General features: G+C 45.7%; 8 protein-coding genes across 8 annotated transcripts; 5 read left to right on the top strand and 3 right to left on the bottom strand.

Annotated features, from left to right (window-relative positions):
* Positions 1 to 2,069: 2,069 nt before the first annotated feature.
* On the top strand, positions 2,070 to 3,580 carry BDV27DRAFT_124743 (putative glycosyl transferase family 8 family). Its single transcript, XM_032066156.1, has one exon. It carries the CDS (start codon positions 2,186 to 2,188, stop codon positions 3,299 to 3,301), a length of 1,116 nt encoding a protein of 371 aa, XP_031929972.1. The 5' UTR covers positions 2,070 to 2,185; the 3' UTR covers positions 3,302 to 3,580.
* A 1,755-nt stretch (positions 3,581 to 5,335) lies between these two features.
* On the top strand, positions 5,336 to 5,872 carry BDV27DRAFT_124741 (uncharacterized protein). The gene is made up of 2 exons (XM_032066155.1): positions 5,336 to 5,455; positions 5,522 to 5,872. The coding sequence occupies exon 2, from the start codon at positions 5,558 to 5,560 to the stop codon at positions 5,798 to 5,800; it is 243 nt and encodes an 80-aa protein (XP_031929971.1). The 5' UTR covers positions 5,336 to 5,455; positions 5,522 to 5,557; the 3' UTR covers positions 5,801 to 5,872.
* Positions 5,873 to 10,281: 4,409 nt separating this feature from the next.
* On the bottom strand, positions 10,282 to 11,789 carry BDV27DRAFT_155520 (uncharacterized protein; the record flags this gene model as incomplete). Its single annotated transcript, XM_032072162.1, has 2 exons — positions 10,282 to 11,704; positions 11,755 to 11,789. 2 exons carry the CDS (start codon positions 11,787 to 11,789, stop codon positions 10,282 to 10,284), a joined length of 1,458 nt encoding a protein of 485 aa, XP_031929970.1.
* A 1,508-nt stretch (positions 11,790 to 13,297) lies between these two features.
* On the top strand, positions 13,298 to 14,332 carry BDV27DRAFT_155519 (uncharacterized protein; the record flags this gene model as incomplete). Its single annotated transcript, XM_032072161.1, has 1 exon — positions 13,298 to 14,332. The coding sequence occupies one exon, from the start codon at positions 13,298 to 13,300 to the stop codon at positions 14,330 to 14,332; it is 1,035 nt and encodes a 344-aa protein (XP_031929969.1).
* A 1,699-nt stretch (positions 14,333 to 16,031) lies between these two features.
* On the top strand, positions 16,032 to 19,024 carry BDV27DRAFT_155518 (uncharacterized protein; the record flags this gene model as incomplete). The annotated part of the gene is made up of 5 exons (XM_032072160.1): positions 16,032 to 16,463; positions 16,539 to 16,595; positions 16,647 to 17,189; positions 17,240 to 17,498; positions 17,553 to 19,024. 5 exons carry the CDS (start codon positions 16,032 to 16,034, stop codon positions 19,022 to 19,024), a joined length of 2,763 nt encoding a protein of 920 aa, XP_031929968.1.
* A 289-nt stretch (positions 19,025 to 19,313) lies between these two features.
* BDV27DRAFT_155517 (heterokaryon incompatibility protein-domain-containing protein) lies at positions 19,314 to 21,745 on the bottom strand (the record flags this gene model as incomplete). The annotated part of the gene is made up of 2 exons (XM_032072159.1): positions 19,314 to 19,512; positions 19,773 to 21,745. 2 exons carry the CDS (start codon positions 21,743 to 21,745, stop codon positions 19,314 to 19,316), a joined length of 2,172 nt encoding a protein of 723 aa, XP_031929967.1.
* Positions 21,746 to 23,362: 1,617 nt separating this feature from the next.
* BDV27DRAFT_170419 (SDR family NAD(P)-dependent oxidoreductase) lies at positions 23,363 to 24,700 on the bottom strand (the record flags this gene model as incomplete). The annotated part of the gene is made up of 3 exons (XM_032075293.1): positions 23,908 to 24,700; positions 23,628 to 23,850; positions 23,363 to 23,562 (listed from the first exon to the last, which is right to left on the bottom strand). Exons 1-3 carry the CDS (start codon positions 24,412 to 24,414, stop codon positions 23,363 to 23,365), a joined length of 930 nt encoding a protein of 309 aa, XP_031929966.1. The 5' UTR covers positions 24,415 to 24,700.
* A 235-nt stretch (positions 24,701 to 24,935) lies between these two features.
* On the top strand, positions 24,936 to 26,407 carry BDV27DRAFT_143259 (Zn(II)2Cys6 transcription factor; the record flags this gene model as incomplete). Its single annotated transcript, XM_032070065.1, has 5 exons — positions 24,936 to 24,995; positions 25,052 to 25,525; positions 25,574 to 25,717; positions 25,781 to 25,810; positions 25,841 to 26,407. 5 exons carry the CDS (start codon positions 24,936 to 24,938, stop codon positions 26,405 to 26,407), a joined length of 1,275 nt encoding a protein of 424 aa, XP_031929965.1.
* Positions 26,408 to 27,864: the final 1,457 nt, after the last annotated feature.

The following is a 27,864-nucleotide window of genomic DNA, read 5'->3' as shown; positions in this document are numbered from 1 at the left end:
AACTCGATCAACTCTAGTCATCATCGCGTCTTCATCGACAGCCTCCCTCACGAGTGCGGGCATACATTCTGAAACCGCTGGATAGACCAATATCAATGTTAGTGTCAGGGGCATGTGAGCTATCTAGAGCGTGTGGCGAAAGATAGCGTCCAGAGGCTAACCTAAAACGGGGGAGAAATCTAAGGGAGCCGATTCGCGTTGTGCTGATGCGCCAATGTGAGCGCTAACTTCAATCACCTGGTAACTAAGACTTCAGTCATGTAAGGACGCTTGAACTGGATATACCTCGATGAGTTCAACTTATCACTCCGGCAGCGTTTCCTTTGGTCAAATCTCCTGCCTCTTACAAGCTATTAGGTATTGCCCAAGGATGGTGCTAGATTGACTACTCTATTGGCAGATACTACTGTTATCGCCTATCTTGCGATAGCTATACACTAGGCCATGACATGATTTGCATTGTGCTATACTTCGAGCTCTGGAAGTTCTGCACCTTTTCGCCAGAGTAGTTTGTGGGATCCGGACGCCATCTTATATGGTCCCTTGTCTCCAAGGTAAAGCTCTGCAACTGATCCTGGTGGGATACTGTGGCACATGCAGACATCCCCAGTATAGCTAACTATCTCCCATTTAGAGGAGAGCTCACCAAATGAGAAAATGATAGAAGCGGAAGCAGATGTGATTTCACCTCCAATTTGTGGCGCAATGCGAATTTGGCGCCATCCAGGAGTCGCTGGCACAAGGCCGACGATACCATCAACCATCCAACCAGAGATAGCACCGAAGGCGTAATGTTATGGGACATATAGGCATGAGACAGATTTGCTGCTTCGCAATCAGTAAGTACACAATTTTCTTCTAGTAAGGCACTACCACTAACCCGTCACTAGCTTATGGGGTACTAAATATGTTGACACTACCTAGTTAGGCCTAGCGCTGTTGTTCTTCCTAAGCGATTTCCTTCCACAGTTATGTTGATAGACTCAAGCAACATAATTAATTTAATTAAGGGATTCAACCTACGGGACGTTTTGTCATAATACTAGGCCTCGCAGCTGTGCTAGCCATAAGAAAAACAACCTTAAAAACGAGTTTATTTGATTGTTTACTTATATAATACTGCAGAACACACTGTTAATGTCCTAGTACAGTCAGTTACTCTACCGCGGGATATGTGCGGGTCATTCAAGTAGCGCGTATTTCCTTCCGGCAATCAATTATACTCTCTTCTTCGGGTAGTATGACTTGTAGGGGCGCTATACAAAGAAACCATCCCAGGTTTAGCCCTAGTCTGTTGCTTAGTCCATTCAGGACTTTTCCCAGAGAAGACCATAGCTTTCAGACACTTTATGTAGAGACCGCACCGGGGTGAAGCATGGTTAGATTGTTAGTAAGGGATTTTGGCTTAGCGGCCCTAAGTGGCGTGGAAAGGGGGTTCTGTCGGCCGTTAAATGTTGCTTAGGTCTAGGGATTGTAGATAGGAATAATCAATGAAGGATTTATGAAGAAGTGACCAGTCATGTCTTGAGATGAACCATTAAGGCTGTTGTAGGAGGAAGTGTCGCCTGAGCCCTTAAACATAGGACAAGGGGTGACCGTGGTCCTAGTGGTCATGTATACTTTTTTTGAGGAATAAGCGGAGAAATATGAACGGTTGTCATTCGGGACGTATCACGTTGAGACCCGGATATACTGATATGACTTTGGAGTGTCAAGGACTAGGGTAGATCCACGGGGCTTTCATTTTCAGAGCGAGTCAATCGGTGCATTAGCTGCTGGGCGTCAGCGCTTCATCGTGCCTAGTGTGGATATAGTAGCCTACGCCATTTTGAGCTTAAGGGTTGCCAAGAAACGAGACAGCGTCGTATTTGGCAGGGGTCACAACCTGGCTTGAGGTAGAGGAGCCATCAAGGGTTATTCTAAGCCCCACAGGGTTTCATAGCGCCAACACAGACTTGTATGGCCAATCGATGGTAGGCTGAGCGGGTCAATTGATAGTAACCGGGCAAAAGTCCCACAAGCCAGACCAACCCACACGTTTTCCAAATGTAATTTCATGTTGGGGGGTCAAGGGTTATATCTAGCGTTCCTATTGTTTATAATAGCTAGCCATGCAACATGTGGCTTCTTTGGTGTCCACTCTTTCAGAAATATTCATAATTGCGATAGCACATCACCCCTCAACATGTCTAGAACTTTGGGTTGGAAGTCATTATCACGAGTAGGAAAATTTGTAGTGCTTGTTGCTGGAACGGCACTTGCCCTTGCATTGACGCAGGGAATAGCGTCAATATCTCCTCCAATTGCTTTCCATCTCGATACGCCTTCTATAACCCATGCCAGCCCACAAAGCTCTTCCAGCACGACTCCAATTAATACTGCCTCTCCAATTGTCACAGAGCCGGTGGACGCCTCCCCGAAGCCAAAATACGCCTTTGCAACAATAATCACTGGAGAAGGGGACGCTGAGACGGAGGTCAAGGATGCCTATTTCACGGCAACACGACTACTCACCTACCAACTTCTCTACAGCCCCCAAACAAAGTCGCGCGCAAGTCATATCCCTTTCCTTGTTCTGGTGACGAAGGATATACCGCAAGAGCAACGGGACATCCTTTCAAAGGAGGGTGCTACAGTTATTCCAGCTGAAACCCTTGAACGAGAATGGATCCACCCAAAATGGAGTCGCTGGGTCGATGTTCTTGCAAAGCTGAACTTATGGAGGCTTACTGAGTTTGAGAAGATCGCGTTTATGGACGCTGATAGTATTATTCTCCATCCTTTAGATGATATCTTCACCGACCCCACCACGGATATCCAACAAACCGCACCCGATCGAGAAGGCGTGGATGGTAACATGAACATTACTGTTCCTCTGCCCGAAACATACCTCCTCTCCGGTATCCATGATCGGTGGGTGGAGATGGCACTGCCTCCGGTCCCCGGGAAAGAATTCTACGTGGTAAACAATTATATGAACGCAGGCTTTTTCGTCTGCTCGCCCTCCGAGCTACTCTTTGACTACTATGTTTCCCTTCTCGATACACCGGACCGGTTCGATGCATCGTACCCCGAACAGAATCTTCTGAACTTTGCTCATAAAACAGACAGCCGGATGCCTTGGCGGGAGTTGGGACCTGGTTGGAATCATAAGCCGATAGCGGTTAGTAAAGATGATTTGGATAACTTCAAGTCCCTCCACCAGAAATGGTGGCGCCCGATCGCGGACAAGGATGCTGCTGAGTATATTCGGAATACCGTACAAGAGATGGAAGACTTTTTCCAACACTGGACAATATAATGAATTATTATGCCCCCTCTAGGAACGTCCACTGTGCTATAATGTATATAAACTGTTTGATTTGATTCTGTACTGCTATAGAGATATACCTATGTACATTGTTTAATATACGGGGCGGGCCGTACGGACCTACTCGTCCGTGAACAACATTCTATTAACAGTATCAAGCACACCAAGGCAGCTTCAGGAAGGAATAGGTGAATCAACTAAGGAGGTAAGATAAACAAAAGGGGAGTGGAGAGAAGACGTGTGGGATGGAACGGGAGATACGGAGTACTGTTCGCTGATTTCTGTCTAGAATATGACCCCGAAGAATATTTTATATCACGCATAGGCTGACCATAGTTATCTTTCTTCTAATTTTGCTACTCTTACTATCATACATAGCCATGACGTTTGGGCGCCAGTCAGTGAACTCCCCAAGCACGCCGTGGCGGGGCTGTTGACTCAGAAACCCCCATTTTCACCAAGGCTGGAATACTACACTGAGTAACAGGGGTATAAATATAGGCGCCTCTTATGATTTGTCCATCAGGGTAGGGGTGACTCCTAGGGACAACGTGCACGGCGCTAGGACGAAACACCCAATTACTCGCGAGGGCGGACCATGCTAGTTAGCGCTGGGCCCCATTGCCCGTCTCTGAACTAATTATTACAGCGGTCCACCCAGCGCGCTCCAGCAACAAGGCTCATCTATCCCCGCTCTCCCAATTCTCTTGATCACCTGCAAGACCACCACCTAGGACCCTGGATACCATGCCGTGTCGCTCGGGTTATGGCGAGCTCCATGGTGTATTATATATCGTCTATATTCGTCCCCCGCTGGATCAAACAGAACGGTGATACCTCCAACATACACATCCACAGTAAACGAGTAACGTATCTGCCAAGCGAGCCGTACCTGTAAGCCAGCCGCACCCCTCTGATTTCCATAGAAAATCGCCTATTTTCAAACAACAATATCTCAACCAATCCAGTTTCTATCAGCTTAAAAGTTTATATGTGGCTTATTATATACTAGAATAAGAATATACTAAGCTAAGAGACCTTTTCACCTTCTAGTTACTAAATAAAGATACATTATAGCATATTCTATTGTATATTGTTAGGATTTATATATTTCAAGACCTCTTTTTTAATTTGAATTAAATTTATATATAAAGGATACTGATGTTAATAAGATAGCCTAATTTTAAACGAATCTATTCAGGAATGGTTGAGATATTTTCTTTTTGAAAATAGACGGTTTTCTATGGAAATTAGAGGGGTGCGGCTGGCTTACCGAGTACGTTAGTAAAAGTGGGAGTGTCCCCAATACACACCTTCTAACATGGACTACTATTACTGTTTGCTTCATGAGCCACCAACGCTAGTTTGGATACTGGTTGGATAAAGTACCAAGGCAGGTAAATTATGCGTAATGTTCAAGAGAGTGCTTAGTTAACATTCCATTACCCGGTTGCGCTTGATCATATGCAACAATGTGAAGACTCAAGACCCAGAACGACACAATCCTTCTCATATGGTTGAGATGAGCTTTTTCTGGGCTCCCAGGGGAGAAAGCCATGATTTATATGTTGTTTACCTGGATTGCCCTTGAACTGATATCTTATACCCTGGGTTGTAGGGGACCGTGTGAGAGTGAGAGCTGGACTTTTTTTTGTTCCCCCGAGTTATGTCGATAAGTTTCCCTAATTGGCTGGCCCAAGAATCGTATGACAGGTATAGGGGTGTGTGAATACATACCGCATTCTTTTAAGAAGACCAGTGAAATGATAGGGATGGAAGTCAGCAGCCCTTAGGGAATAGAGCTACAGGGAGGAGTAGGCTGTGTTGTACCTCTCTGTGGATTTAGCTTTGGCTTCAGACTATCTAAAAGGCTAGAAACATAGATTTCCATGTGCAATGGTCGTAATCGGGCCCCATATAGGGAGTACCTAGTGCACGCGTGGGGGCGAAGGATGTAGTAATGGCTGACCTCAACTGAGACATTTGGTCAAACTAGAGGACGGTTAGACTAAACATATAGTCCGACCGCAACCCACTTGCCCATAACCTCTAACCCTCCTCCTAGACCGTACCAATCTCTTAGAACCCTGACGCTTCAATCTACTCGTCCTTACTTCATCCACCACTGAAACTGCATTCAATAGTGTAAGTTACGCCTGATATCCTAATGGAAGTCAATATTCGGTGAATTAATATCCGGCAATCTAATAGTACAGTTCCTGGTGTTGCATCATTACATATAGCAACATGAAGAATGAACAGCGAGACCACCCTAATACTTCCCGTAAAATTTGGACGCGGAGAGCCAATGAGGAATTTGTGGCTTCTATGGTGTCGATGTTTATTGCCATGGAGCTCGAGGGCCTTGTGTTTGGCTATGAGAGATCGGGGGAGAGTGAGAGCTACACTTACTGGTGCCTCCGTATGTTTATTATGGGTTTTATTAACTGGCTCGGTCAATTTTTATATAAAAGATACAGAGGTATATAAATAGATAGAATATGTGTTTTCTAGAAAAGCCGTAAAGCAACAGTAATCAAAGCCAATTCACATAAGAAAATAGTGCTACATATGGTGAGCTACGACTACTATTATTTTCCTGATAGACCAAGAACCACAATGGCGAAGAATAGTAATATTGTGGCTGGGCAAGAAATTTGTGGCTATGCAGGAATTTTGTATCAAGTATTGGAGATTTCAATACACTCAGTATATATAAAAAGAAATGTTCTATAGGACAAAATTAAATATATGTACATCTCCATAATACTCAAGGCTTTAGCTAATAGTTTCCTTGTTGTATTCCATCCTATCTGATTCCATATTGTCGCAGTTGTAGTCTTTCTGACTATTAAATATAGTCATCTCAACCCATTATTTTTCTCGTAAGTTGCCGCGGCATCGGCGCCATTACACTTGACAAGGAAGCACAATACTGATTAACTTCAGCGGAGATCAACATCGGACCACTTATCTTAAGGAAGCCCATGACACTCTTACAAGATTCCAATAGATACCCAGTACCAGCTTTAATATACATTTTACTCTCAACAACATAAATTATCTGCCATATACCGGACACTGTACTGAGAGAGATGGCGGTGCACACGTAAAAAATCTGGTCCTTAGTCAAATAATCCTCGATTCTACCATAACTTTTATATTGAGCGTTCACAGCAGCCCTGACTTCGAGGTCTCTGGCTTCGGTAGCATTGAAACCATATATAGACGGGCCAAAAATGTCGGAGACCGTTTTGTTGAAAATTCCCAGCTCGGCTGCTAAGAAGTCGGATCTGTCATAAGTTCCATGGTTGTCTGTTACAGATCGAGCAACAATCCTCACTTCATCAATTACAAGGGTATTAAAATGCTCTTTTATCAAGCTGGCTGTGTCCTCTGAGAACAAAAGACTTATAGTATCTCATAGCACTGGCAGCAGAGATGAAGAGACAGAAAATGTCAGTCTAACACATTATGGATATTGTTTTGAAGGTGTATTTATATATCGCTTTTCTTTCGAAATAATATATATGTATATTTAGCATAGAAGCGAGGATTTAAAGAGAAGATTTTGAGGAAGAGCAAGGATAAGAATTTGCAGGAGTAGATAGGAATTCTTCTCTATAATTGTTGCTATTTATATACCTTTGTATCAAGTTCATAAGTAATATAGAGTATTACTTTCTATCCCACTACTTTCGTGTAGATCTAAACTTTCTTGATGTTAATCAGTGATCTCTCCAATGTCCGAGCCTTCTTATTTTTGACCTCTATATGGGTTATATGGGGGGTGCGGTGTCGAGTTTATTTGGATTATAAAAGGACAACGGAGCCTATTTCGATAGAGTGTCGAGTCTTCCCAGTCTCAGTTTAATATGCCGTGAGGTGGTAACTGTGCTGCATTGCGTCACTAGTGCCAGCCTGAGCCGTCCCTGGAGTTAATTTAGAAAAAAGAGCGGTGATTTATTTATAGAATATGTGAATGCCAAGATATGTTGGGGCCGAAACATCCTTCATGATCCACTTGCTAATCAATTACTGGTGTAGAAAAAGGATCAGCCGCTGTGATACCTATTATACCTCTTATTGTCTGGCTATCATAAATTTTAACCAGGACTTGAGAGATATGCCGTGTACCTATAGTATTCAGGCTAAATATTCAGGGCAGGTCTCTATCAGGCTAATTTGGTCTTACTGTGACAGCCTTCTGTCTTCACCTGCCTTGGATCGAGGAGGTGTCTGGCTAATCTCGTTGAATTGAATGATTGAGCTACAGATATGATTTAGTTTTGTTCCTTTGAAGGAAATATAACTCCTGTCTCTAGTCCCTCCTTGGATCGCATACCGCAACCACAAGGGGCATCATAGCTCTATTATGTCAGGAGTTACATCTGTAAAGGGGCCCTCTGAATATTATAAGAAAGCAGTAAATACAATCAAAGGTCGCCGAAAATCCTGCTGTAGTAGCTGCAAGAGAATCAGGTTACTAGTAAGCGAAGAATGAAGTAGGATGTTTTGTAAGCAATATGCAAATTTATGTACCGGTAAGACCTAATTCTATACACTCTATTCTCCTCTGCTGAAATGAGGCTTACTTTTCGCTTGAGTAGGTAGCGTATGCTTTTTGTTTCTTATTGGTACAAATGACATTCCCAAGGCAGATATTGTGCGGCTTCAAGCCCTATGGACCGAGTGATAGACGATAGTTCGCGTCAAAGAGGCTCATGATGCCCATCCGACATATTCCGATATCACACGTCTCCAATCCTATAATGGCAGGAGAACGTACTTATGACGCCAGGGTATCTGGGTGTCTCAGCTCCGTGGTCAATTAGACCCCGGTCCGTGCCGGTCTAATGTAGGTCTAATCTGATCCGTCGTTGCCGCAGTCATCGTGCAGGAAACTAAGCACGCACTCCGTAGTAGTTCGGCGCCGTTACGTGCGTTTGGTTGGCCCGATGTAACCCTACCATGCCAAAACATTACGCGATGTGTTGATCCCAATATTGATCTCAATAAGTATTTAAATTGGCGCAGGGTATCGTTGGTGTGTTGGCATAAGCTAGTATAGGGCTAAAAGCTTCCGCCATCGTTCGTCTTTGACTAAGTGGGTACATGCTAAGATAAACCCTGCATTAAGCAAAACAGTTGGTGCCGATCAGCGAGCATCGCGCCAGAGGAGGATATCCCAAGGTGCGCAGCAAAAAGTTGAGATCCTACTTGTGGTCATATGATGCTATCTGGACAGTGGATCCATATCGGCTGGTTAGCCAGCCTTATCCTCACAGGAGATTGTTCTCTGAAGGACTCCGGATACAAGAAACAAAAATTAATACACTTTCTAGGCACTAGTACTCTATAGAGATAGAGAAACGGAGCACAGCATTCTGGGACGCAAGCAAATTTCACTCCGCTCTGAATTCTCGGTGACGGTCTCTGCCGAATTCTGTCGTTGTTCGTCCCCGTGCATCGTTCTATCAAGGACCCCAACAGCCCCTCCAACTTCTCTCTCCAATTTTTATCATTTGCCCACGACTTTCTCTTCTTTCTACTTTGTCTATGCTCTTTTAATGAGGATCCTTTACCATCAATCAGGATCGCTGAGCTTCGCACCTCCCCTCACGCTACTCGTCAGCTTTTATACGACTTCCTAAATATAATTTGTGCTGCTTTACTCACCTAGCCTCCATTCTCCCTCAACTGTCCATATGGCACCCAAGCAAAGGCAAATTCAATCTTGGTATCCGCTACTACCTGCGGGCCCATGAATCGCCCGTCTATAGAGTTGATATCGGGTCGGGTTCTTCGGGTCGGGGGACCCGATCAACTCTATTGATACCCTCTTTACAGATGTACTATTATATCTATACCTGTCGTATTGAACTGAAGATCTACTTCTTTTTTCTACAGAAAATAGATAATAGAAAGAATAATATCTTTCTACAAGTAGTATCTGTACCGATCTACTCCAGGAAATTCTTTTCAGTATTAGAAGTTATTAAAGTAATTCAGAAGACCCGGATAATATTCGACAGTACTATGCCAAGGACAAAGGCCGAACCTTGTATATTTTCTATTGTTAGAGTTGGCCCGCTACTTTGGATTAGATGATATACACTGATAATCAGACAGCCCAGAATCTGCTATTAAAAAGCTATTTAATAAAGAAGTAGCCGATAATTTTTCTCCCCAGACTCTTCTCGGAGTTTAATCAAATATTACCAAATTTATCCGAACTTTCTAACCGATACTGATATTCTGGGGCTTTAATGTCTCCACCTAATAGCTATTTTGGATAAAAAGGCGAGTAAGAGGTATATTCCTTCTCACTTTATTTAAATTATCCAACACTGTCTTCCCGATACTATTGGACAAAGGAACTAAAGTAAACAGACTTTCAGTGTATTCATCGCATAAAAGTAGTAAGCATGGAGCTCAATAGTTATACCCACCCACTGAGTCGCTCAGAGTAGATATCCCATCTTCAGATGTTATCCGGGACTGTAGGATATGAACATGAGAGGCGGGCATGTCTGTGTTCCTGAATCACATAAAAAGCAGGTGCCAGAGAGGAGATGCTGCTGCCAAGAATCCGACATGATTCACGATATTCTGTTTATTCTTATACTACGCGCAGCAAAGGTAGGGAGCGAGAGAAAATTCCGCTGCGCATCTACGGGGAGCGAGAGGCCCTTCCTATATAAATATATATGCATGAACACTACACAAGCCAAGATAGAGGGTCATACAGATATATATTATTATTTATATAGGTCTCGCTATGGACGTGTCCTGAAAGGAATTCTACAATGAGTTAAGACTTCAGGTTGGGGAGAATCGACGATCCTTGTAATTTGTCCCACCGCATGAAGATTATTTTCGTCTATATTGATTGACCTCTGCCCAGGTCATATCAGAGATTCACTCCCATTAACGGCTTTTATTTTCTAATTATTCGTTATTTCGCCGGTTCAAAAAGGAGACTCATCCCGGCTCCACAGTCCCGTCCCAAGATCATCGACCACGAGCTCCAGCGTCAGGCCGGCATCGGCACAATCCTTGCGCAACTCATCCTGGAATTCCTCCCATCCTTCCATATAATTCTGGTTCAGCAACCGCCAGGTAATACTTTGCAACTCGGGGGTGTGATCACGCCAGGTAGGGAGAAATGCATGGAGGAGCTTTTTCACCTCTTCTTGCTCCCACTCGAAATCATAAAAAATCCTCAGATCCTCCCGTAGACACAGTCTACGCAGGGATTTGGGCAGCAGAGGACCCAGATCAGGCGCACCTTCTACATACCAGCCCAGGAGGACGGATAGGGATATCTCCGCTGATACTAGGTGCGGCAAAGAGTGTAGGATACCACGGAATGAATCGTAGATGTGGTCCTCTTCACCGCCCCAGAAACGGTCGCCCAAGCTGCCAGGGTATTGTTCGACGCCCAGGGAGAGGCTATGTACGGTACTACCTACGGACTTCAGGGCCTGGGCGAGCATGGGTGGATCAGGGACAATTTTCTCGACACCGAAGGCGTAGGCCATCCCAACGTGGAGGGTTCGTAGATTGGGGGTGCGGGAGAGTAAGAAGGCCACGTCCGCATCGGATATGGTGGTTCGTGCGAGGATGAGAGTTTCTAGTTTGTCGAGCTGCAGCTCTGGGACCGTTTCCTGCAGTTCTTCGATGTCTCGCAACCAGATATTCAAGTGCCGTAGAGATGGTAGACAGAACCAGGGTAGGAATTGATCAGGATTGTATGGAGGATAGCCATCAGGGTCTTCGCTACCGTAAAAGTCCTCGTTCTCACCAAGAGGTACGTTGCCTCCGTAGTCTACTACCTCGAGATGTTGGAACGTGGACAGTACACCATTAGGGGCAAGGAGCGCTTGTTTCAGCATCACACCCGGATAACCGTCCCACCAGACTAAAGAATAGTCTAGGCGCAGAGACTTCAAATTAGGAAGCTGGGAAAGGAAGATCGCTGCAAAGCAGTAGATATTTCCGCCGTTAAGACCCAGCGTCCAGTCATCGATGTCACTGAACCTAGCCCCCCGGACAATATCTATAGACTGATTGATAACATCACAGAGATTAGGTGACTCTGTTTCCCAATCCATATCTGGCTGGGTGTCTTCCCAGAGTCCTGGGTCAGAGGACACCAGACTGACATGTTGAATGTAAGATGCTATATCGGGATTGTTCAATATTAATCGCAATAACTGGAGGAGCCGGTGCAGAGGCCGCGTGGACCAGTCTAAGGCAACCTCGCGATAAGCGAAAGGTACAGCCAAGGCGTGGAAGTCTCTGCAGGTGGCAGACACCGCTAAGGATTCCTCTACAGAGAGTTGGTCCAGGATAGATACCAGACAATCGGCGGGAAGTTGCGAGAACGGCCTAGGCTAGATTAGCAGTCTGTTGAGATAGGGGGCATGCTACAGACATACTTGTCCTCTTGCGAGGTTGGCTTGTTAGATGCCATTCTGCAAGGATGGGAGGAGAAACTGTTGTAGGAAGAGCGGCTGAAAAGGGTAAGTGGGAGATCTAGGTTGTGAACCTGCAGGCGACAAGTGCGGGCTAGTGCCGATAATACGAGGCGACTAGTGCAGGGGTGAAGAAGTGGATTCACACACCCTTGGTATAGGAGAATACGAAGGAGTGGCATCAATCGTATGATGAGGGTACCGCAGGAAATATTGCAAGAGTTGTCATAGAATGGGAATTGCGTGTATCAGTTTCCTGAGGTGGCATTTGTGCGGAAACAAAAAGCAAAAATTGACGAGCATTGACACCACCCAATGAAGTATAGATCTGAGAAAGAAGACCAGATTTAGCACTCATGTATGGTTCAGGGGGTACGCCTGATGCTGATCTGCAACCACGCCAAGGGAGACCCGGCAAGCTCGAGCATAAATCTCGGTTGTGAGCTTCACTAAAAAGCTGGCCTCTCGGTTCGTGCCGAAACGTCGGGAAGTTACCGATAAATAAAATTTGTTTGGTCGGCCGCCCCCTCGCACGTGCAAGGTCCATACCCTAGCCGACTGCGGAGTATACCGACTGACGCCTGTATATCACTATTGTGATAATTCCTCGCTCTAACGCAGCTCTTGATCGGCTTCACTTCGACTAATGAGTGGTCCTTGTTTACGTAACGAAAGCCACTCCATAACTTTTCACAACTACCATTAGTAAGTACGTTTTCAGTAAGGAACCTAGCACGGAGAAAATGCCTCGATTAAAGCTGTAGATAGTTCCACTGCGTAGGGGCTATTTTGTATCCAAACATAAAACTCAGCAGTGGTTTCCACGTCGCGAAAGAACCGTAAAGAAGGCTTTTCCGAGACACCGGGGGGCTGCATCACGTCCCATGGGGGCTCCAACTATGGCGATGGGTATCAGGATCAAGCCAGGGTCAGATCTACAGCATTTTGAAACGACGGTTTCAGACTTAAAAGATGAGCATGCACGCAGGATTGTGGATTCTATTCCCGATGCATCAATGGCTTTGAATATACCAGGCGCTGAGTCTCGAGGATCGCTTATACATGGCGTCGTTTGCATGTCCGTGTATAGGCTATGCGTTCCAGCCAAGAGGAATAACGGCTCACTGCTCCACTGTCGGATGCCATGCTGGCTCCACAGGACGAGGAAAGTCTGCAGGGGCGATGGAAGATATGGCTGGGGCCAAAACTCTACAGATCGACTAAGTTGATGAATGTCCAAGCAGCCCCATAGGCATAGAGAACTCGCTTGCCATCGACCTTAGTGTAGATAGCCATAACTTGTGAAATGGTATTAATATCTCCCCATTGCATCTCTACGTTCTGTTCCTACTCTCATCAGCCATTCTTTCAATAATCATTCATTCATTCAGAGTCTCACTCTCTCGCTCTCATTTCTTTCTTTCTTTTGAAATTATTCGCTCATTCACCCATTGAATTAATCCTTTACTATACAGCTTAATCCTAATCCCAAGGGGGCAATCTCAAAATGCTTCCCAAAATCTGTTATTTCCTTTTCTACCTGTTCGCCGCTCTGGTAGGAGCAACACCGATCGATTTAGAAGCTAGGGCGCCTCCGCCTACCACGCCGGTTCCCGTTGGTATCACAAAGCAGGCAATTAAGGGAGGCAAGGGAGACTTCATCGAGTACAAGTCCATCGTCAAGTTCAAAAAGGGCACCAAGCTCACCGATGAACAAATTGTTGGATTGGCTGAAGCCGCCTGGGATGAGATGTTAAGCGATCACACGAAAAAGGGAACGAAGTCATTCAATGGAAACACGATCCCGCGCGTCATGAGCGCCTTGCAAGTCGGCGATGAGGTCTATCTGGCATCTAGCATGAAGGGCGGCGGCGGCGACAGTTATATCTACACGGAGAAGGAGACTAAGAAGGTAGACGAGAAGAAGAAGCCTAACGGTAGTGGCAGCAAAAATGTCAAGGACAAGAAGAAGCAGCCGCAGACTCCTGCTCCCAAGACTCCTGCGCCCGAGGATGAATTTGCTGAATTTACCAATGTTTTGAAGAGCAACGCCAAGGATGTTATGCAAGCCTTGAAGGAAGTCAGCATAGACAGCCAGGACCACAAGAAACAGAAGGAGCAACCTGCTGGCGGTGGGTACACTTTGGATCAGCATCGGACCTCGGCTAGCTGTGGTGAGGTGATGGCATCTCTCCTGTATCGTTTGGAAAATACGGGCAAGGATCTGAGAAAAACCAAGGTGGATAACCAGAAGCCCAAGATTGTTGCATGGACGAGGGTGGACCAAAACGGCAACCTGATGAAAAAGGGCAATATCATGAATCCTTGTGGTAACCAATCCAATACTGATGCGCAGAATGAAGCGGCATGTGGCGAGAACTGGGGCTGCAAGGCTTTCACTGGGCCAGCTGGCATGGATTTCGATGTTATTAAGAAGAGCGTCAAGCCGAAGACTCCTGGTACTCAGGGCTTTCCTGCCCCAAGCTCCCGTGGGAATAAAGACTTTCCCAAACTCGAAAAGGCCAAGTCAGAGAAGCAGTGAGAGTACCCTGTCGGTGGAGTTGGGTTTATGAGACACATTCTCCAGGCCTGATGGACAGGATGGTGCTATTGCACATAAAGAACTATCACATGTAATGTTAATTATGTTGAGCTGTCTCTCTCTCGACTGGACCTTTTCATCTTTATGGTGGCCTGGGACAGGCAAAAACAGCATACCCTTGTTACTACCTCTATAGTAATAGCATTGTTGACAATATCAGCAATATAGCAGGACCATCGATCACTGATTGTAATCATGACATTAATTGGAAAGGACGGCTGTTGGGCCAGACTTTATATGGAAGTTCTAGGGGAATCTAAAATGCAACAACTTGTTGCATATAACGGGTATCATACTTCAATAGAGGTAGGATTGAGATCTTCTGTACCATATCTAAAAGCCGCTTAAATCGCGTCCACATCTTCAACATTCTCATCGACATTGTAATGTGATCTATCCAATCTTCATTTCTGCGAGGATGAATGCGATATGAATTCTGCAGATACTCTGGGTCAAAAAAACCTGCCACTCCTATGCCTCTGTGTCTAGAGTGGTCCATGGAATCGGTGACTATAAATCCAGTATATAGACTTCTTGTCATATCGGTAGCGGAAACGTGATAAGTCATTTGTATATTCTTCTCCTATCCCTTGAAGTAGTTGTTCTCTCCTTCGGTTCTACCTCACTATCTAAAAGCATGCTCAGCATGTGACCCAGACATGTGACACTTCTATAAATGGCTCCAGTGTCTCCGACGGAGAACCACAGAGTAAGACGAAAAATTGGTTCAACAGGGATATGCCAAGTCGCATACCATATAGTGACGATTGTGCGAAGGGATCAACAAAGCCCTAAGGAATGGGACCAATAAATTGCTGCCATAATAGAATAGAAGCCTGACACTAATATACGAGAATATATTAGAGCTCTGGTTAAAGGTCGTTTAGTCAGTCTCGAGCGTGGACAATTTCTGACATCAAATTTGTCTTTGCCCCGGTATGACCTAGCTATCTGATCAGCATATAGGTTTTAGCAAGCCACATAGGACAGGAGGCGACTTCTATAATGGCCCGGTCGATAATATCCCCTAGTTGACTTTGTGTTGGACTCTAGCTCTCGATATCTACTAGCCTGCCTAGAAATACCCTTTTATTATGGACTGTACGCCATCAAACAGGTTTCAGAAGCAAGGATAATAACAGGTGAGTACAAGGTGAGCGCTGAACTGCCGTCGCGAACGGGGTTATAAGGCTTAGTGCGCAATACAAAGCGGGCGAAACACCCATCATCGCCCTCTATCTCGCGAATATTGCATTACCTAGGCACAAGGAAATTAGCTCATATCGCCCGGCCCAAAACACTAGGGCCGTTGGCATATGTCCATATCAATGGATAGCTCGGGATTTTACATCAAAAAGGTGCAAGTAGTGTAGCAACTCCTAAAGGCCCACGTACGAAACGTCACGTGTGAATGGATGGTCAGCCTTGCATTCAGCCTCGAGGTTACGTGGCCAACCTTGGACCCTTTGCTCAACCGAACTTATATACCTTCGACTCTGCTCTATTGACCCTGACCAAGAGTCCAACATTAGTCTTGTATGGCTGCTAGATTACCTGAGCTCTACTTACGACTTTGCAATCTTGCACTTCGAGTTTCTAAATTACTTCATACACAAACAGCAGACCCTATCCGCCTATTATGTCCGACCCATTATCGGTTGCAGGAGGTGCAGTTGGCATCATTTCGCTTGGTATTCAGCTGTGCAAGGAGATTATCTCCTATACGGCAGCATGGCGATCCCACGACGAGGATATTCTGGCCGTTGGTATTAAGGCTGAAGAGCTGCAAACAGTCTTGAAAGCACTACGCGAGTTCGTGGCGGATATCCGACTCACCGATCCTGCGGTTGCGAGAGACCTCAATCAGAAGGCCATAGGTCTTCACTGTCAGATAGAAAAAGTCAAGAGACATATCGACCAGTATAGACCTGCTCTCCGTGATAGTAGCATTAGCAAATTTCGCCATAAGCTCAAGAAAACCGCATATCCGATTGTTGCGCGAGACTCTTTGTGCGCTATGAAGGCTGATATGGACAGTATGCAGACAAACTATACAGACAGTACTAGCTATGTAAGTGAACTATGAGTTAATACAGCTTCTTTGGAAAAGGTGCTCTGACTAATGGAAGTAAGATTCAATGCTCAGAAGGTGCAGAAGTCCGAGAGTAGAGAAGAGAAAATGCTCCAACTTATCGAAGAGATGGTAATGCTTCCCATCACTCTTAGTTGCTTAACGACTGAGAGGTTATATTAGCGTCTTACCATGAGGAGCGCGTCATTGGGGACCATCCCAGCGCCGGGACTACTTCGATCATTCTGTGATCGACCTATCGAACATAAACAGGTATCCAACAAAGATTCGCAAAGGGTAGCGAAGACCAAAGTTGAAGAAAGCGACCCGACTTACCAGGCGTGGTATGGCGGTCAGCCCTCGCTAATGTCTGTTCACCGAAGCAAACGCAAGTTTCGAGCAAAGCTCGTGGAGAAGTCGTATCAATATCACAGTTACTGGTTAAGTCGTGCTATCAGTCTGTCATACTCAGTTTCAACTGGAGCCGGAGGGTTTTCAATTGCACCGACTTTACGAGTACAAGCTCTCCTGGGAGAACATAGCTGGGTCGCCCGAAGACTCCGCATGTTCAACACATTTGATCATCTCTGCTTTCCCATGTTTAACGGAAACTTGGATGATTTGGTTCATGAGTTTCAAATTTCATTTTCCGAAGGAAAGTCTGCCCCATCCGACATAGTGAGATATGGAGGCTATAGTCGGGAACCAGCATATTCACTCGTGGATGTAGGTCACCATAACTTATTTGGCCAAAAATGTAAGATCAATCTCTCTAGTCTTTCACTCCCGTCCTTGCTGGGCAGGAACATTGTAATGTGTATAGATTTGTTCACTTTATGATTGAAAATGGGTCTATTCCAAATAACGCCTTTTCACTTGGAGTTTTAAGCTACCTGTGCTCTGCATTTCGCTGGGTTGGACACGATTACAGTTTCGCCTCGCACCTGATTGAGCTTGGCGGTCCTATCAAATTTCTACCACATACACGGCTTGGAAGACAGAACATGCAGGGCCTTCTTCTTATGGATGAAGAGTGTGAGTGAATATTCCCATTTTCATGATGTTACTGAGTTCTAACTCTGTTTCAAGGCATCAATCTCCCAGACATAGTAAAGATCATCCTTCGGGAATCCGATCAAGAGCTTAGAGAAGCACTTAACCGGAACACCGCACAGCCTGATCAAAAGATTAGGGCCGTATCGTTGCTTGAATTGGCGATTGGTTGGCCTCTAGGGGTACAGATTCTTATGGAATTCGGGGCGAACGCCAAAGCGGTTTCTCTTGGCTGTGCATGCTACCAGCCTTCTGACACCGACGATGACGATTGCGATGCCTATTGTGCATCCATAACACCATTGCTCAAAGCTGGATGCAAATTTGATGTGTATGACATCTTTTCTTGTAAATCTAAGACAGTAAGGTCACTCTTGATTCAAGAGCTGGTCAGACGACGAAGGAAACTGTGGGACTTGGCTAAAGCTTACTTGCCGCCGAATAGGCTTAGAGAGTTTAATACCCAAAAAGATGCAATTGTCGATGCCCAAGCCGCTAGATTGCATGCTGAACTTGTTGCACAAGGATGGGAGATTGATTGTTCTTTGCAGGTCAACTGCCAAAATAGTGGCCGATCTCTTTACCATTGCCGTGGAGCCTTCCCCGAAGCAAGTGAGGAGCTTTACGGAGCCGGCTTTCTAGATATCGATCTCCGCGATAAGTCTGGTTTTACACCCTTGATGCTGTCTAATTCGGCCTCATATATGACAGTGGATCAATCCCAATGCAAAATTGAAATGTGCATATGGTTTGCTTCCAAAGGAGCAAATTTGGCTGAAGTGTTGCCCAAATCCAAGGCGACGGTTGCTCATCACATTAGCTCGGTGGTTGTTGAAAAGGTTTTTCGAGTCATCCAAGGTGACTATCGGTATGGAACAAAAGATTGGCCCAGATTCGAGGCACTTATCACAGAACACAAAGATACTGTGTTCTTTGTCCCTTCTATTCGGGATGATTGTGTCTGTGCATGTTGCGTTGGTGGTTGTACTAATGTTTCGGTGGCACTTCGAAAGGCCACTAGAATCACTGCCATGTTTTGTGAACTTGGCCTGGGAGAGGAGTCCAGTCTTTTCCGCCGAGTCTACCAACTACTTGTTTCATGGACCAACTCCAGACCGGGCTTTGCTCAGACCATTATCAGATTTTTTACCTTTGAGACATTGCAGTTAAGGCATACGTGCTGCACTGAAATCGACCATATGCCGGAATTTGGATGGAAAAACGTTAGGGATCAGACAGAGCTAGAACGCATTCGGGAGGAAGACCAACAAGGCCTCCATGAACTCGAACAGCTCGTTTCTGAGTTTGAAATCCGCTTCAACGAACTGGGGCTGCCTATCGGGGAGTTTATGAGTCGTTATTGGTATACTCGAATGGTTGAATTTCTCTCGAAGCGTGGCCCTTACGATGAAGAATATCACCAGCGGACAAGAAGTTTTGGTGTGTTTCTGAAGGCCGACGAGAACACCGTTCCCGATGTTGTTAATTGGTTTAGTTCTCCCCTTTAGTTAGATTCAGACGGTCAGAGCAGATAGGTGTAATTTGTTGCTAATTGAGAGTATATGATGATCAAGCAATGGTCAATACTCAACTAAGTTTACTGTCTCACGCCCGCCCTCTGACCGTGGTGGCTGTGCTCCATTGTGAAAATTCAGCTCTTCAAGAGCTGAATCCCCTGCAATCAACAACTTTGCAACCCGGATTCATAAGAATAAGAAGAGACTCTTGGCCATTTACGTAGTGATGTTCCTCGACGTCGGATGTAAAGCCATGACACGAAGGCGACGGTGGCGACACCTACAACACCATCAACGAAAGAAACCTGCTGTGGCTGTACTGGTGTTTGGCTAAGAGGATCGCAAGGAGGGTTTTCGTGATGTAGTTGCTGTTGAAGTCTGTATAGGCGAAGCAGTTGTCGACGTTGTAGGCAGTGGCGACGGGGCAAGCGAAGCGGATATCATAGAAGATGTAATGGGAGTCGATGTTGAGATTCGGTCTTTATTCTCATCAGCATCTAGGTATTATCAATGGCACCCACGGCATGTGCGATACCATCTAGGCAAGTGATGCGCATATGCCAGTCTCGGTATTATTTACTAAATGTGATAGCTTCTTATAATGTCTGCTGTTCATCCCTGGTTCTCCGCAACGCATCTTTTACATTACAAAAAGTCTAATAGGTGATACTGGTTTAAATCCGGTATACAAAGCGTGATCTGCACCTGATTCCTTAATCAACATATTTTACGCCATTACCGAATTTTAAAAGGCTTAACCGATCCCAGATATCCAAAGCGATGACGATCCTGGTTCTGTAGTTCCTCGGGACCAATTCCATCTACCACAACTGTACTCCATCTCTCGACTAGCGCAAGTAGACTATCCGGGAACATTGCGTGTGGGCACACTTGGATGAAGATATAATAATCACCCTCTTGCCTAAGAAGCGCAGCCAAGCCTGGGTATATCTCAACCAGAACGGTGTTCTCCAACAAGCCCCCCACTTCTTCCACTTCTAATCCATCTAAACCCGTCAGGGCTCCGTTTCGGGTGAAATAGCCTCGAAGGATCTGTGGGCGAATAAGTGTCAAGATCTCATAGCCGTTCTCCTGACTAAATAAATTCACAATATTCTCTTCGTGTGTGCGTCTTGAAACCGCGGGGAAGTCTCTCAAAGATACAGCTCTGCTGTTCGGCCAGGGCACCGTCCAGTCGGCTGCCCAGGATGGGAGTCCAGGCAGCTTCTGGGGCGATTGAATCAAGGCGAGGAAAAAGCCAGGGCCGTGATGCTGGATGAAGAAGGCGGAGTATCTGGTATATACCTGGGGTGTGTTCAGCTCATAATTCGCCTCGAGTTCAGGGAAGGTACCCCCATCCAAACTCTGCGAGAGACTGAGGACTGCAAAAATCTTATCGCGGGGATCTGTGGCTACGTGGTCTTTTGTCTCCATGAGGATATCCAAGAGATAAGACCGTTTAGGGAAAATGGTTGTCTTGCGGACCGCGACAAATATCCGGGGAATACTCCCTGCGCCGGTCTCTTTTAGCAGTCCCAGAGCATGCAATGCTCTCTCGGCTGTAGTGGTCCTGCTGCCACACACAATCCTAGTGCGATGGAGATCAGGTAGTGTCACCTCCTGTAAAATCCAGACCCGGCTGAACCACCTTCGAGAGCAATACTCGAGCGCAAATTTAGTAAGCTCCGCTTCCTCAATGTTTATCTTCTCCTTGGCTGTCCCCGATCGCTGCAGTGAATTGGAGAAGCAACGTTTCCCATACATGCCCGCCATGATGATTCTCTCGTTTACCCCAACCCGAATACGCGCTATCACCCTCCGCAGGTCTGCAGGTTCTTTGATTGTGGCTACAGGGTGAGAAAGATCGTCCAATCCTCCGATCAGAGGAACGTTCAGCTCCGATGCCTCGAGGCCGTTGAGCCAGTCAAACAGCGTGTCTGTCTGATGTGTCCCCTCGCCCGTGTAGGCAATCACCCGACGGGCGGAAGTGAAGATCCTGGACATATGCGCAATTTGATGGGTTCGTTCCTGAGCATTCTGTTGGTCAATGCAGACAGCATCGATCCAAACGCGCCGTTTTTTCTTGGGATGTCGTAACCGGCGGATCGCCATATCACAGTTCTTCGTGATCTCAATGACGCTAAAATCAGGCACACAGTAGATTTTGCCCGATCGTGATGCATCGCCCTTTTCATCTGCCCAGGTATATGACAGCGCGTCGAACGTCGGCCCCAGCAAGAGATTTACCTCAACGAGGTCCCCACAGATAAAATCATCGAATGCGCCCGGTTGAATGACCAAAAGTCTGATCGTATGATCGCCCAGGATTGGAGTGTATTTGTATTGCTCCTCCTTTGGCAGAAGGAACGGATCCACAGATATCTCCTTCCCTGTCGCGAGAGGCCGAGTATAATGGCGCCTCGCGATATTACTAGGAGCGGGCTTGTTTCGGTACGCGTAAAAGACTCGTAAAAGCTTCACCAGAAGAAGCCGTAAATTGTTGACGATGCATAGAGGCAGTGCCCAAATCAGATTTAGTGCCGATCCGATGTCTGATATAGCATTCCTAGCATTTGTTTTACCGGATATAATCCGACCAAGGTTCCAGAGGATGAGACCCAGCCACCCCAGAGGAAGTAAAACAAGGCCTAAAATTATGAGTGTTGTTGTCACCAGTAATTCGTTCACACTAGGTTCATAATAACCACCCATCTTCTGTAGCGGGGGGGATCGGAAAGTAGCCTGGGGATAAAAGCTTTTTGAGGTAGCAGGAAAATAAATAACTGGATTGGTTTCTCTGCCTCAACAGAGATGGGGCCAAACCCCACCAATTTAAAATAGACTATAATTTCACTAGACCGGTTAGCCATTCTGATTTGACCAATTAGAGACCACCATTTGGTAGCTTATTATAATGAGCATTTCAATTTTCAGCGTCTGTCCGTCCCTCTAGCTTCGTGGTATAGGTTTTGCTGAGGCGAAATGTATGAGACATTCGATCTTCACTACACATCTATGACCCAAACTATACTTGTATATGCTTTCGATTTGATACGAGACTATTCAAAATCGCATGAGAAACAGCTTGGCAAGATCGGATTATAAGACACACCACAATACCATTGCACGAAAGAAGGATTTTGGAATTAGGGTTGCAGGTCGACGCAATATCCGGAGCTTTTCAAATATATGTGTGCTTTTTGGGCCATCAACGGCAATAGTGTTAGCGTCAGCGCATGGTAGTAGCTGTTGAACAGTGCGTCTAGTATTTCATTCCGCTGGAATTGAACGAAGCTCCCGATGTGGTCCAGGAATAAGAAGGCCTATGTCGGCATGGAACATAGTCAGAATCTCCTACCGAGAGAAATGAAAAAGAATAGTCATCACGCTGTTATACTCTGTTTATGTTGAGTGTTTCCTTTGAGATACAGTGTCAGAAAATTATGATAAACCTTTTACTGCACCGACTGGGTAGTAAAAGGTTGTGAAAACTTCTTAAACGTTACTTCTATCTGGTCAGGCCGATATTATAGTTGATTTTTACCATATATATGCCTAAGACTTGTCGTAAGTCTAAAAACCCAAGACAACTTCCTGGTAAGGTCATTATATACTAATCATGTACTCCTGTATGCAGATGCCACTGTACATACATAATAAAGAACTTATAATTGTACCTTACGAAGGACATATAGCTCCAGTATCAATTCCGATGCGTGGGGATGGCTCGGAATTCATGAGTAAAGGTGTGAACGTGTGAACGTGTCTCGCCAACGGTGCCAGGATTCACGATAGGGTCAGCGCGTACCTGCACGAGCCAAATAGAACAGTGGATGCAAAAAAAAGAAAGAAAGAAAGAAAGAAAAAAGAAAAAGAAAAAAGAAAAGAAAAGAAAAAGAAAAAGAACAGAAAAAGAAAGGAAAAATAAAAAAACCTAAAGGCAGACTTCGAAGTGGGCCCAAGGGCGAGTACCTCGGGTACCACTGTCTTCCAGGGTTAAGAAGCACGTTTTCGCGTGAATCGAAGGGGCAAACAGGGACGTGAGGGTTTGAGCCTTTTGGGAGCGTCTAGCTGCCAAAACGGAGGATATATACAAAAAGAAAGGAGAGTAAAAGCAAAGAGAGAGCAAGATATCAGAGAAAAAGAGAGTTTAGGAGAGGGAATGTTGAATATACAGAAAGTAGGCCTTGAATAACTATGAGGAGCTTATATGTCAATACCCGGTACATCAATTTTGATGCTTCGATATTCTATTTCTCCCATGACGTGTTCACTAAACCTCACTGCATAGGCTTGCATTGAGCACATTCATGTATAAACCCCATTGACTTAGAGAGTTCTCTGGGTCGACTCCCACTCTTTAATCCCCACAACACCCACCTTAAGGAAAGAATTATCTTCGTCAATCCGCTTCCTTAGCGGGCCCTCGAGTAGTTCTGTTACATCCCACTTCGCCCAGACGAACCTCCCATGTAGGAATCTTGCCTCCGGCGAGGCAGCCCAAACAGCGAATTGGCCAGGTAAATCTTCTGCATCGTTATCAGAAAGCTGCACGTCGAAAGTGTTAGAATGCCAAGTGGGGCATGCAACTTACCATCGTCCCATCGCGGGTCATCCCTATTGAAACCCGCCTGTTCTGCCAGTTCTGTGAAGATACCACCAGGATGGTAACTGACTATCTGCAGCCTTTCTGCAGGCACATCCTTGGCGATCTGTTGTAGTAGCATTGTCCCCGCGCTCTTTGTTGCGCCGTAACTGGGGTACTGGCCAGTGAGTTGAGTCTCGTGTATCGCCAAGGAGGTCAAGTTGATGAGCGTCTTCAGCCTCCAGTCAGCACTTAACCCGCTTCTATAGAGATACTGCCTCGTGCTCACCTTTTGGCGATCTTCATCCCCTGGCTGCTTGTACAACCGCTCCGTGAAGTCCAGGTGCGTCCGCACATTCATAACGTACTCGTCCCACACAGCGTCCTTCCCCAGGTCGAGAATAGGCTGCGCTGAGAGCTTGGCAGCATTAAGGACAACGATATCGACCAAGATGCCTCCATTTGCCAAGTTCTTCCACAGTGCATTGACAGAGTCCAAATCGGCCACGTCGCATCTGCGCCCTAGAGCCTGAGTCGAGGGAAACTCAGACTCAAGGCGCTTCACGGCAGAAGAGACCAACTCATCACGTCGTCCAATGATTATAAGCCTTTCTGCACCAGCCTCGGCGAAAGCTCGCGCAATAGCGAAACCGATACCCGTGTGACCACCGGTGATAAGCACTGTCTTCCCCACCTGGGAAAGCTCGGGTCGGGATGGCGAGATGGCAGGATACGGGGCATTGTGAACGGTCTGCGTGAATGCAAATCCTGGTGGCAAGTTGAGAGTATAAGACATTGCTACTGGGCAAACGAGGCTAAGAAGAGTAATAGTGGAAACACTGAAGTCTAGAATAAATTGGAAGGCGCGAAAAGGATAGTTTCAATATATATCCGCAAGCAGACATAATACACACCTACAAAAAAGGCAGAAGTAACCTCAATTTATGTGATTTCCGACCGTGTCCCATGGGTGTCCATACAGCGAACGCAATGGTACCGTGGCTTCCGGTATTTCCTATATTCGAGACAGCAGGGCCGATAGACGAACGGTGTAGCGAAATGCTCCTTAGCCTGTGTCAAACTCTAGCCCATATCGTCATAGTTTACTCCAATGTCCAATATTAGTAAACCGGAGCTATTTGATGAGTGACCTACTTGGTTAGGACAAGTGTTCCTTGGGTTGGATGTTAAAGTAGTGGAGAAGAAGGTTAATTTATGAGGTTATTTATAATCAGCCGCCCCACAATGAACACGAACAGCTCCGTCGGGCTACGAGTCGTGCGTCTTTCCGACTACTGCTTTAACGCACCCTCTATCATGGAACTCCGTAATAGAGGTAGTTTGAGTTGTGAAAACTGCAGAAGGAGAAGAATTAGAGCATGTTCCCCTTATCCACTGGTTTTAATCCGGATTTCTTCTCTAACTAAATTCAGTGTAATCAACTTAAACCAAGATGTTCTCAATGCGCACGCGCCGGTTTACGTTGTTCAGGGTACAGGGACCAGTTGGACATTCTGTTTCGAGATCAAACAGAAGCTATAACTCAGAAATTCCATAGTTCTTCGGGTACAACGGATGTAATCTCACTGCCCCGGACCCCGTCATGGCCGGTGGAGGACATTGCGTGCAAGTATTTCTTCGATAATTTCAGCATTACGGACAGTTTCCGCATGTGTGTCAATGAACCATCTATGCAACACTCTGTACCAGCTACTTCCAGTTTTACATCTGTTGGGCTAGCTGCCTTGGCAATCATGCATAAGGATCCCGACTTGATGGTTCTAGCTAGACGCCATTATTCGTCCGCGCTAAACCTCCTCGCTAAAGCTATCGGTCAGCCTAAAGAGTCTGTTAATGGGGCGCTAGTCGCTGCCAGCTTCAATTTATCTGTATTCGAGGTATTAAATGTCGTAGTGTTTAGAACTTTCTATCACTATATGCTGACATGAACATAGCTGATAGCTTGTGACGCTCCTTCAGCTGCCCACTTATGGGTAAAGCACATAAAAGGGACGCTCGTGCTCCTAAACATGCTAAAGCTTCATCCAGACGGGATGGTTAACGAGATAGAAGGGCTGATACAGATTGCCTATACTGCAGTAGGTCCATCTATCGCAATTCTACCTGACGAAGTTATGTCTGATGTTTTTCTCGTCACATAGGCGCTCGCCTACCTTATTTGTGAGCAGACAGTTCCAAAACTTCTACTTGGACTGATGCAGTCCTGCAGGGTCTTTTCCATGGGGACGACCCTTTTACCCATGATAGAACTGTTTGATATAATGAGCAGCTTGATTGACCTGAAAATAAGAGCAAAGCATTCCGATGCACATGACTACGTCCAGCTTATATCTACAGCTATTGATTTTGACCGACGTCTACTTGCGTGGGCCAACAACCTCCCTCCAACTTTCACCTTCGATGCTATTTTTGGATGCTCTTCTCACTCTCGCGAACATGGCTGGCTTGTCAAAGCCTGGCACTATTATTGGCTTTGTCGGGTACTTGCCAGTAAGGTAGTGATTGATAGCCTTGACGCCCTCTCCCCGTCTATTCAATTAACCCATGTGACATTGATCACTGAGTCGAAGGCACAGTATAGCAAATCATTATCTATACTCAGACAAGCGCCACGAGAAATACATGCCAGCATTCCGCCTATGTTAAGACGTATGGGTCGGTCATCTCTCGCGTTGTCTTCTGATACATCGTTTTTGATCACTATTTTACAATCTCTCTCCATCTTGACAGATCAACATATTGTGATCAATAACTGGAATCTACAGTAGACCCGCTATCTTCAAGATTTTCAATCTGCACAAGAACGTTCCATAAATCACATGTACCAGAATATCACACTTATGATATATGAAGGTCTTGAACACTGTTAAATAGACAGTAAAGTGGCCTCGAAGCTTGAACACTACTAGGCGGATTTCAGCCATCCGTACCGCCAATAAACGTCATCTTGACGGCCTATATATCAAAAGCAGTAGTTGACAGCATTGCGAGCTTATAGTCCATTCAGCGGAAGCTTGCCTCTGCGGATTAATGTCCTATCAAACACCTACCTCCACCATAGTTAACCGCTTCATTCCGGTGGGACCTTGAGGGTCTTACGGCATAGCGGGTTAGGGCAATTGGTAAAATTCTGTGTTATTACAACTTGGATCTTTTATGTAGGCTATCTAGTTGTCGAGGTGACTGTAAGATAGTTGCTGTAGCAGTACCACTAATGTAGAGTTTCGTATTTCAGTGTCACATATAGCTAACTCTATTAGCTGTAGTATATAAACTGACGCTAATTCACGAGTGAATTACCTAGTTAGGACTAGTTAGGTGGGTCATACAAACTTTCGGTGCTGCAAAAAGCGATGCCGAGATCCATGGACGGCGGTGATATGGTCTTATTCAACTGCATAGCGCACAAATAACAGCTAAGGTAGGGCTTGGAAACCTTCGGATTGCAAATTTCCCAGCTTCCGGTATCTTGAGGCAGGCTATTTCATGAGTAGGTTACTTGTCTAGGACTACTACCATCCACCTTGAAATGGAGACTAAAGTCAAACTCAAGATAATTCAGTACATTGAGATTAATAGGAGAGCCCGCTGACAAAGCACCTCGGTTTCGTACACCTTGGTTCCTTAGTCGTGAAGTCAGGTAGTCGTGCCAGAGATTTGACTAAATTGTGAAGATGGGCCCCTTCCGTGGTCTTTATAAGGATTACTTCGCACTTATTTGTGACTATGGTATCACTTCAATTTTGATATACCCAGTATCGAAGCCATATCGTGCAACTCTTTCTGGTGGCAAGCATCATTCCAGCTCTAAAGTGGTATACTTTGACTTCAGCAATATTCTTCAATGTCGAAGTTGTGGGATCCGCTGCAGGACATTCCCAATCTAAGGGGAAAGGTTGCTGTCGTAACAGGGGGCAAGTAAGTCTGTATAAGTGAGTCATGCACTGTCTACAGGTATATACTGACAAAGGGAATTTTATAGCAGCGGTATCGGTCTAGCAACGACCAGACTCCTTTATCAGCGAGGAGCGACAGTCTACTTCACCACGAGGACCGAGGCAAAGGCCCAAGCAACTTTGGAGTATCTCCGAACCAGTTATCCGGATATTAATAGAGACAACGTCAGATGGTTACTACTGGATCTATCCGACCTAAAGAGTGTGACTGCTGCTGTCGAAGAGCTAAAGAAAAGGGAAAGCAAGGTGGACATCCTTAGTACGCCCCG

Source organism: Aspergillus caelatus (assembly GCF_009193585.1).
Source record: "Aspergillus caelatus strain CBS 763.97 unplaced genomic scaffold BDV27scaffold_44, whole genome shotgun sequence".
Classification (NCBI taxonomy): domain Eukaryota; kingdom Fungi; phylum Ascomycota; class Eurotiomycetes; order Eurotiales; family Aspergillaceae; genus Aspergillus; species Aspergillus caelatus.
The sequence above is the reverse complement of the archived record's forward strand: the minus strand, read 5'-3'. Positions and strand labels throughout refer to the sequence as shown.

Excerpts from the sequence above, each read along its gene's own strand:
- BDV27DRAFT_124741 (XM_032066155.1), top strand. The coding sequence starts at position 5,558 with ATGAAGAATGAACAGCGAGACCACCCTAATACTTCCCGTAAAATTTGG.
- BDV27DRAFT_124743 (XM_032066156.1), top strand. The coding sequence starts at position 2,186 with ATGTCTAGAACTTTGGGTTGGAAGTCATTATCACGAGTAGGAAAATTT.